General features: G+C 31.3%; 1 protein-coding gene across 1 annotated transcript in view; it reads left to right on the top strand.

Annotated features, from left to right (window-relative positions):
* LOC106465667 (Y+L amino acid transporter 2-like) overlaps positions 1 to 11,222 on the top strand; it is a 72,390-nt gene that overhangs the window by 49,244 nt on the left and 11,924 nt on the right. The window contains exons 4-5 of the mRNA XM_013925902.2: positions 7,424 to 7,468; positions 9,575 to 9,698. Coding sequence (XP_013781356.1) covers positions 7,424 to 7,468; positions 9,575 to 9,698 — 169 coding nt within the window. The remainder of the gene's footprint in view (positions 1 to 7,423; positions 7,469 to 9,574; positions 9,699 to 11,222) is intronic.

Below are 11,222 nucleotides of genomic sequence, written 5' to 3'. Positions count from 1 at the left end.
AGAGAATTGTCACGTGATCTCGATGACGCAACAATATGTATGTTTTATTATAGTAAAGTACTGTACTACTTACATGCAGAGTAGTTATCAATCGTTATATTATATTACTAATGTAAACAACTCTGTACAACAATAGTATATTAGCTATTGCTGTTTATAACCACATTAAACTTGGATCCATTAACAACCCACTGCTGTTTGTTCCTCACAGTTTCATATCTGGGATGAAGCATCCAGAAAACCTGTAGCTGAGAACAAATATTTTAGAATAGACGATTTTATCAAGTGGAAATAATCATTGTTAATGCTACACCATAAAAAGAAAGTAAACCAAAGAGCTCTTCATAGAAGAGTTATCATAGATTCTAGTAAAATTTAATTAGATATCTAAACTTTCTTCTTCAGAATCTGTACTATAAATTAAAGCACCAGTTGTTTTATAAATTTTTTATTTTTAGATTAAAAAATAAATTCAAGAAGATCCGATGTGAAAGTAGAACTGGGCAATTAGTATAATTAGCTAATTTATTAATTGTTGGGCTCATTAATTGATTATATTCAAATAAATGATTATTCTCATGAGACTTGAATAGTTGGAATAATGAAAATAGTAATATTTGATTAGTTGATTATTTTTGAGAGTCATGACACATGAATTATTTGAAAATAACGAGAGATCATAATGGAAATATTTTGATTAATTGATTATTTTACATGGTGCTAATTGATGTAATCAATGCATATGAGTAATCAATTATATTGATTTATCAAGTTAATTGCCCAGCTCTAGATGAAAGGATAATAAGGTTAAATGTGATCTCTAATATATGATCTCATCATATGTGCATAAACTATACATTTATGTTTTTAACTGTTATGATTTAAATACTCATTTAGTTATTCATAGATAAGGTTTCTGAAACTTACAAACACCATTCAAAATCAATATAACCAACAGTGTTTTCAGAAACAGTAACCTGGTGAGTACAAATGTAAACTTACAGTGGTTTTCAATAATTTCTTAACAGAATAAGACTGTTCTTATATTTGGTTACTGAATGTGCTTTTAGTAAGAGATTGATTTTGAGATCTCACAATAACATTTTCATTAATAAAAAAACAAACTTGAAATACTGCAAGAATAAACTGAGAACCTGGTATATTTTCATGAAATAACATCTCTTATCTATATTTACACGTATGTATAGAAATATACATTATTGATTTCAAACTGAAATACTGATTAAAGAATGTTAGGTAGTTCCTCCTTAACCACAGGTATGGTAACAGCCAATGGCTAGCTTTTCTTGCAATGTCTCATAATGTCTGGTGAAATTAAGTAATGAAATAGATATGGAAACTGTACCAGAGAGACAATCATGAAACTGTTTTTAAATCATTGTTTGGTGTTCATTTAAAGTTCTTATTTTATATTATTAAGTTTTTTTAATGATAATCGGTTTGGCAGTCGGAATCACGTCGATTATTGCATAATCGGGCGACAATCTGAATCGGTAAAATTTTACGAATTTCTCTATCACGGAAAATTGATTGCCGAATTTCCCTATCACGGAAAATCGATTGCCGAATTTCTCTATCACGGAAAATTGATTGCCGAATTTCTCTATCACGGAAAATCGATTGAGCAGAAATGAAAAATACCACCTTTACCACTCTATTGACAACAACAATTTTTTGATATGCAAGTATGCTTACAATATCGACTCTGTACTTTTTTCGTTTTTCTTTCGACACAAAACATTATTCACCATAGAATAAAATATCTTTAGTTAAACCATTACTCTGCGAAACACACCCATTTCTTTACGGTCGATTACAGCACACTATGCACAGAGCTAATACACATACTGATCTACGTGGACTTATTTCTCAAGATAATACGCCATACGGCTCCCTATTAGTACCGCTCTGTATATTAGCTCGTTGTTTGGGGAGATCGCCGAAGGCATGACAACTGAGCGATTGGAAATTTGGACTGTCCCATTACTCTCCAGTAGGGAGGTGATGTCAATTGTGTCAGTGAAGCATGTCACTGTCGGAGATGTCATTATAGGTTGAAAATGGTCAACAGGTATATATATATATAGATATTTACAAAATACCTAACTTACTGGACAGCTGTGGAACATTCCATTCCATCATTTGACATACCCGTTACTTATGAATATGCATAGTTCCAAGAAGTTATCTTAAAGTTAATAATGGCTGGAGACGGCTTAAATGGGTAATGAAGAAAAACTTTAATATAAGTTTAACATGACAGCAAATGTACAACGTTTCGACAAGGTTTTGTCATCATCAGGTACCAAAAGTTAGTTAGTTAAAGTTAGTTGTGGCTCGGCAAACGTGATTGCTGATTGGTTGGATTGCTTCTGAATGAGAAAAACTAGATATTTTGGGTTTTTCGAGTACGAAGCAAATGGTTGAAAAACAAGAAGAGGCGAAGGGGAAAAGCTGTTTCCGAGCACCCCCGGTTGTCTTCCGAGGAAAACCTCAGAATACTTCAAACCGAAATAAATACCTACCAGTATTTCGTTTGTAAAAACAAGAATCATGAAGGTGGACAATTGTCGTAACCGACTGTCCGCTGCATCTGTAACTAACAGGGAAATGTACAAGTCTTTATTAAAGGTGCGGCGTCGCTGCACCTGTAACTAACAGGGAAATGTACAAGTCTTTATTAAAGGTGCGGCGTCGCTGCACCTGTAACTAACAGGGAAATGTACAAGTCTTTATTAAAGGTGCGGCGTCGCTGCACCTGTAACTAACAGGGAAATGTATAGGTCTTTATTAAAGGTGCGGCGTCGCTGCACCTGTAACTAACAGGGAAATGTACAAGTCTTTATTAAAGGTGCGGCGATACGATACGATTTATGTATATTCGTGAAATTTGGCAGTGTATTAAAAGTTGTCATTTATTTTTTTAAGATTGAAAAGTTGATCATTAGGTACACAATAAAGATACAATCAGGCGCATTTTTAAATAAGGCCAATTAAAAAAAAATATTCGGCAACCGACTTGAAGATTTCTCTCTGTACGAATGAAAACTTTCAAATGCTGTCATTTTATTTGTGTAGAGCATTGTTAGTAAAAGTCTTCAAGCTTATGGTTGAAATGAATGATGAATTTAGGCAATGAACCTCAACAATTTGTTCACGGAACGGTCACATAAATTTATGTATCGATTATGTATTAGCCACAAGGTCGGTCCCAATTTTTATTTTTCACTCGTTAAAAAAAACGGAAAAGAGATCATGATTTTATATTATTATTATTATTATTTATTTTTTGCATTTTACATTTATTGCTAACATAAACCATTTCAAATTAACGAAGCTTTAAAGAACATTATCTGTAGTTATTATACTTTTTATGGTTAAACTGCCAACAATAATACACAATGACATTATCAACTTTATTGTACATAATCGGAATCGGGCTGATTGTGACATGATCGTTAAAACAGTAATTTTTTATTTTATTTTTGGCTAATACAGTCTGCAAAGTTGGATTCAAAAGTGTTTGACCTAATGTTTACAAACAATGTACATGCAGTAAGGTAAATTATCCAAACATCTTATCAGCTTGCAATTTTTACTTGCTTGTTTATGGAAAGTGTTGATATAAAAGAACTCGCATGTATATCTTTCAAATGTGTGAACCTTGATGCAGGCCGGTGTCGTATATAACAAGTTAAAAAAGTAGCATTCTGATTCCAAACAGTAGTCATCTTTATAAAAGTTCAAATAATCACTATATTTCAAATTTTATAAATGAAATTTGATATATCAATTCCATTATACTGATACAAAAAGTTTAAATATTGGCCAAAGTGATGGCATTCTTATTAATGAAAGTGTATTTACTTTGAATACACGAACATTCATAGTGACGACGTATATAGATTAGACATGACTGATGAGTGTTCGTAAATTTCGGAAGGTCCATTCATGGTTTGTCATAAGTTCTGCGGTTAAAAAATGCGTAGATCAATTTATGTGGAGACTAACTTTTAATGGTGCTTTTGATTTTAAGGGGCCATGTGGGCTACCTAGCAGACACTTTTTACGGGCCCACCGGCATTTTGGGGACCATTAGCTCCCGGGCCCTCACTAATTTTGAGCCCTATATGCTGAACAAACAGTACTTGTCTGACATCGGTATTAGTTGCACTTTACAAATGTTGGCCTGTACTGACTGACTACCATCATTATTTCTTTCAAGGGAAGTTATTCAAAGTTGCTCTCTTAATAACTGTTATTAGCAAGAATTAAAGCTAGATATGCTTTGATAAACTAGATTATAACACTAACCTTTTATTGGAGACTGAAGTATGTTATTATAAGTTATTACCCGACTTTATGGTGCCAAGAAGCTGAAAGTACTTTCCTCACTGTTGGCATACAATGATTCAGTAATGCTGACCTGTGTGCAGTAGCTCATTGTGCTTGGGAAAGACACCATACAATGAAACAGAGTAATACTAAAATAATATGAACAACATATAAGTAAAGAAAATGATAAAATAATCCCTCTATCCACCTAACTCATAACACACTTAGTCAACCTTGCATGGAAGTTGGCAAAAATCTAGATTCTCTTATTAAAATATTTAAGTACAGTGAAACCCCAATTTTACGCGCCTCGATTTAATGCAAATTCGGATATAACGCAATGGGTCATTAAGTCTTCAACACAGGCTCAGTCCCTGGGACCGACCTCATAACCATAACCTCGTTATAGTTTACATACTAACAACTTTTAATATTTTAAGTGTATCTTTACAAAACCCCAATTTAGCGCAACCCTGCTTGTTTCGCGATGACATTTTATGCACCTCAACGATCGCGTTATAACGGGGCTACACTGTAGTTTGTTCCAAACTGGGGGTGGTGGAAGACCTAAGCTAGATGAAAAATCCACTGGACTTTATTCAGGAGGACCTTGAGCAAAATCTTGGTTACTATCAATACAGAAGTAGTCCTCCTTAGGACTTTTCTGATGAAGGCAGCAGATTAATAACTGAAACACAGGAGAAAAGTATTTATGAATTATTATTCAGTTATGTAAAATATATGAAATTGATTTATAATTTGTAATTACACTATTAATATAATAGCTACTAACCATGAGTATGAGTGAGATCCTTTACCCCAACTTTACCATTAGTACTTTGTGTAGAATTATGTGATTGTGGATGAATGATATTGTCCTCATTAACATCAACATGATTGTATGTGAACAATATCAACCAACACATCACATGACAGTTTTCTGTAGTTAACCATTAAAGTTACTGTGCAATAACAATTAATATCAACTGTAATATTATGTGGTTCTGCACAATCTGATTTGTCACATTGTATTGCAGTTATGTTATACTTCTTTAGATATGGTACTCAAAAGTGTAAAAAAAGGAGTAAGTATGTTTACACCGTTATTGCTCACAACATTAAAATGTCTTTCCATTTCTCCACTGTTTCACAAAAAGCTATATTCTTGGATACAAGATACTTCTTATCAAAGTACTTAACAGTCTAATTTAATTGTGATATCTTCCAACAAGGTTTTCAATATACATGTAGTCATTAAACACGTCATTTTATCTACATTTTAGCTCTCCCAAGACCTTACAAATTATTGCAATACTCCATAACAAGGGGTTTGTTGGTTCATTGAGGCTAACCCATCCATTAAACTAAACTTTAAAGAATAAATAACAATAAAAGCATCTTCAGATCCAGCCTTATCATTTAAATATTTATCAAGCCTTCCCTTAAACGTCCTGCATTCACTAAATTTAAAGGCAACTCATTCCAAAGGTCAACCATCCTGTTAAAAAAAGTATAAGTATCTTAGCTGAAGATGACTCCTACCCTGCCAAAATTTATATTTGTGTCCTTTTATCCTACTATTTGCATCATTACTTATGAAAAAAAGATGTTGTTTTAGCAGTATAAATTTCCTTAACAATCTTAAATACCTCAACCAGATCCCCTCTATTCTGTTGTCAAGAGAAAACTATTTCAAAGGTCTTAACTTTTTTTTAATGAAAGCCTTTTGATCTTGGGTATCATCCTACTAGTCCTCCTTTAAACCTTTTACAACAATTCAATGCCCTTCTTAAGGTAAGGAGCCCAAGAATAAACACAATTCTCTTTATGAGACTTAACCACTGACCTATACAATGTAATTGTAACCTATTTAGATTGAACTTATATTCAATATTCCTTTATAAGTACAACGTAAACTTCTATTTACCCTACCACTAACAACAGCACACTTGTTAGGTGGCTTAAAAGACTGATAAACCAAACTATCAAGATCCTTTTTCTTCCATAACGCTGTCAAAATTAATCCTATCAAAGTTATACTTATAGATTATGATAACCCACATACATTACCTTTCACTAATTATAATTAATAGCCATTAATTTATTTGCCCATCTCGCCAGTTAGTCTACGACTTTTTATAAAGCAGTAGCATCCTCATCACAGCCAGCAACACCCAAGATCTCAATATAATTAGAAAAATGTAAGTAATTATTAGCCATTTCTTCATTTATGTCATTGATGAAAATCAAAAAGAGCAGTTCTTAACACAGATGTGATACGAGTTACTCCACTTAATTGTGACCTTAATCCAGTTTGACTGAACTCCATTCATAACAAACTTCTGCCTTCTTTAATCCAACCATTTTTTGATCCAGTGAAAAAACTCATCCCCCCACAACTATAGAGATAAAATCTTTAGAGCAAGATTTCCCCTATGATAACTATCCAAGAAAATTTTCAACTTTTTCATAATATGAAGTGTTCCCTGCATTGACAGGTTTGCTGCAAGAGATGAATAAATTGGTCAACTTGTAGGTAATATTGGTTATTTAAACTTATTGTTTTAAATTTTAATTATATTTTATCTTATTTTTATCATTACTTGTGTCAGAAATAATTTTTCGCCTGCATTATAATGATGACATAGGTAACGTGTTTAGAATAAATACTGAATATTGAATACAATCGGTATACATACCATAAAGTAACATTTCTGTGATATTATTTAAGAAATTGAGAGGGGTCATTTTCTCACCTAGTGAAGGTGATATAAAAGTTGTTTGGCCACCATTATTGAAAATTTTCTATCTTGAAACATCATGAAGCTGTGACTCAATTTTATCTTTTATATTTACCTTTTTTGTCTGTGATATACAAAGTCTATTCTACTGGTAAAGTTTCGATTTTTTTTGCAATTTAAACATTCTCACCTAGCCTAATCCTGTGATGGCAGTTTTTAAAAGTCATAATGCTACTGAAACCTATAAGTGAAGTCTTGTATCCTTTTCCTTTGCTTTTTATTCTAATATTTATTGTAATTGTATAAAATCTTTCTTTTTATACCAGGAACTACCTTAACTTTGTCATTGAAGAATTGAAAGATCCTCACAGGTAATCAGTCATTTTGATAGTTAATCAGTAACTATACAGAAATAATATGAATTTAAACCTTGTTACATTTATACAGCTTAAAACTGTATTTTTAGTCACCTTATGTTTAATTACCTAAAGATACCCACTCACTTTTTTAATGAATAATAAGGAAGTAAATTAGCTTAGTAAATACAATTTTCCAACCTAAACACTTTGAATGCCTAGAAGATTCAGATGTATGAAAATAAAACAAAAGTAACTATTTTTAGTTTTTTTATCTATTACTTATATATAATCCATAAATATAAGGATTGTTAAAATGTACAAATCCAGACCTATTTTTTAGAACAACCTATTTACTAAACAGTTGAGAAATCTCACAAAAATAATCAAATTTTTACAGAAAATATGTGTATTATTATATATTTATGAATTAAATTGAAAATTAGAGTTATTAAAAATGCAACGGAAATCAGGATTTTTTCATGTCAGCTGAGTAGTTTTTAATGCTATTAATGTTTTGGAAGATTAAATCACTATTCTGAAGCTGTAAAGAATAAGACATACTTTTAACTTGCTCCTCATTAAAGTTATTAAAAAAATAATTTAAAACTAAACGAACACTATACAAGTACTGATATGAAACTAGGATGTATGGGAAAATTATATGAAATAATTACATTACTTATATAATGTTAACTTTTTTTAAAAGATTATTTGTTGATATACTTTGCTAATTATTTATAAAATGTTTATATTGTAATTATTCTATTCTTCTGAATCAAAGGTATCAAAACCCTTAATGGTACTATATATTATGCATTTCATATTTATCCATTACAGTTGTAATATAGATTACATAAATTGCAGATGTTTTTTTTCCGTTCGTCTTAATCTGTTGATCCATTTAAATTCAATATCGGAGGAGGGTAAAGATAGCATTTCAGATTTATCATCGAATTAAATTGAAGAGTTCTAGTATTATATGAAAGTCCTCTTGGGCAGTAAGTAGTGGGAGACAAAAGATAGTGGTATTATCCACTCCTACATTTACTTCCTTTTTTGTAAAGTTTTTTTCTTTACTTGTGTAATTAAAAGTGTATATTTTTCAAAAATACTTTGGCTGTGCCTATAATATTTAAGATGCATTGTGAACTAGTTCCAAACTTAAAATGTAAGGAAGAGCTGATAAAAGTTCATGTGTCGTTTGTTTTATTTGACAGTTTGTCCAGATTCTTTCCATGCTTGCTTATACCATAATACTATAGTTTAAAAAATGAAAATGTTATGCTGATGTTTTCTGGTCGAGTTGGTTTGAAAAAGCTTAAAATAACTATTGAAAATTGAGTGCATGTTACTTATAATAAGAATAGTGATGAAATTGCTAATGTTTTATCTTAGCAACCAATGAGGATGATGAACATGATTGCACAGATAGATTAATTTACATACTGGAGAATGTATGAGAAGGGACCAAAATAAGGCATTGAGAGTGTAAACTGACTAACAGACATGTCTCGAGCTATCAATATAAGTGTGATAAGTAGACAAGAACAAATACATATATATATTTGTTCTTGTTTATATACATAGAAGTTACAAGTTTTCAGAGTGAATAAAATTTACAACATGATTCAACCTATACACATAGCTTGGAAAGATTTTTCTGTGAATTTTGAAGTAATTTAAGAACCATTGGCTAAACACTAACTGTCACGGATAATATTTTTATTTTTCACCAAGATATGTTTCATGTTATCTTTAACTAGAACTGTTTTGTACATTAGATCTGTAAGCATGCCCAGAAATTTGATTAATTTTATGAAGTTGAAATGTTTTTACTACTAATGTGAATTGAAATTTATTTAAAATACTACAAATTTACACATAATTAAAACCAATTACAGTGACATTTTGTAGTTCGTAGGTCATCCATCTTTCAAGTTGAAATTTTATCAGAAAAAGTGTTTCAAATTCTTTATATTTTACATTGTAAGTAATTTATATATACATATATATAAACAAAATGTTTACAAATATAAATGCTGCCTGTAGCTAGCCTTACATATTAATAATGTTTTCAAAATACAATATGAATTAATTATTTAATGTTTGTTTGACAAGGAACCTGCCTAAGGCTATCTTCATTTCCTGCATTCTTGTGACTGTTGTCTACACCATGACCATTGTAGCCTTTCATACAACCCTGTCAGCACAGGAGGTAATGGGAGAAGAGGCTGTAGCTGTCGTAAGTGTGCTTTTCATGCAATTTTTAGGCATGAGCTTAAACTGTGTAACTAATTACACTATAATTGGTATTTACATCTACTTTCTTCTAGGCTTTCCTAGTAACAGTTAGCAATTCCAAAGAAAAGTGTATAAGATGAGAGAACCTATCCCATAACTTCTAGAAAAACTACAGCACATTTCTTGATCTCATTCTCGTGACCCTAAACTTTTGGGCTTGAATAATAAAATTCATTAAAAAATAACTACATATAATGGGAAATCATCTGAGTAAACTGAATGATATTATCCTCCAGATCAAGCTGTCAGTTCCAAATATAATATTTGTACATTCATTAGATTTAGAGCTGCAACTGGAGAAAAGCAGGTAAAGTTTTTTGTGTTGATGTAACAAAAATAAGTTGTCAATATCAGTTAAATGTGCTAATAGAATTACTTTTATTCTGCTTCAAGTACTCAGATTAAATATGGTAAAAGATACTGCAAGCACCAGGGGAGGGGGACTGGGTAAATAAAGGTAAATATGCATACTAGAGGAATAATAACACTGCCTAATAGCCTAGACTCTTCTCCCTTCACACTAAACACATGGAGTCCTTTTTGTAGCAAATGTGGTATTGCACAGATAAAGGTAGTATGGATGCTCCGAATTTAATCCGATGATCTTCAGATCTTGAAATGAATGCTTTAACCACTAGGCTACTGAGATGCTTAAAAAAATAACTAAGATTATGCATTCAGCCTGTTGTACAGGATGATCAACAGCCTAACTTTATGCAAGAGTTCTGCAGTAGTGTAGTTCATGTTTACCATTCTGATCTCATGCTAGCAGCATATGAATACAATAAAAGCTCTGAAAAAATGCTGTGTTCTTCAATGGGTCTAGCTGACAATTGGATTACTGTTTTTAGACCTGCATGCTTCTGCTCCAGTATACCATAATGAAAGCACTTTAGTCTACCTTGACCTAAAGTACACACTGAAGTTTCTATCATATATTATACAGCCAACAAGTCATTTTCTTGTTTTGAATACAAATCTAAGCAAAGAATAGCCTGTTTCTCTGGAATAACTTACTAGACATTTATCATAATAAGTACAAGTTGCACTTCATTTATGCAAAAAGGTTAACTACATCACATGATTTTTGTAACTAAATGTATAATATGGTAATTTTTCAGGCAAAAGAAGCAATTATAGTTAGCTAGATTAGGTTGTTAATAAAGAAGATTGGCTCATCACTAAATTAGTTTTACTGCACATTTCAAACAGATACAAATAAAATTACATTTACACTGCAGTATGTAGAAATCTTTTTGATGTTAAAGATAGAAACTGTGTAGATTTTATTAACTTCTAACAAAATTCCTCTCACCATGCATAATTTTTAAATGATTCAAATGAAATATTTGTAGAATTACGAAAGGCAGTTTATTTATATAAAACATTATGTATTTGCTATATATACATTAGTTCCTGTGATATGTTTATATTATTATTAAATTTGAAAGACAAATAAAAGCAA

This window comes from Limulus polyphemus, unplaced genomic scaffold, assembly GCF_000517525.1.
Source record: "Limulus polyphemus unplaced genomic scaffold, Limulus_polyphemus-2.1.2 Scaffold2016, whole genome shotgun sequence".
In the NCBI taxonomy this organism is placed as follows: Eukaryota; Metazoa; Arthropoda; class Merostomata; order Xiphosura; family Limulidae; genus Limulus; species Limulus polyphemus.
This window is presented reverse-complemented; position numbering and strand designations above follow the sequence as displayed.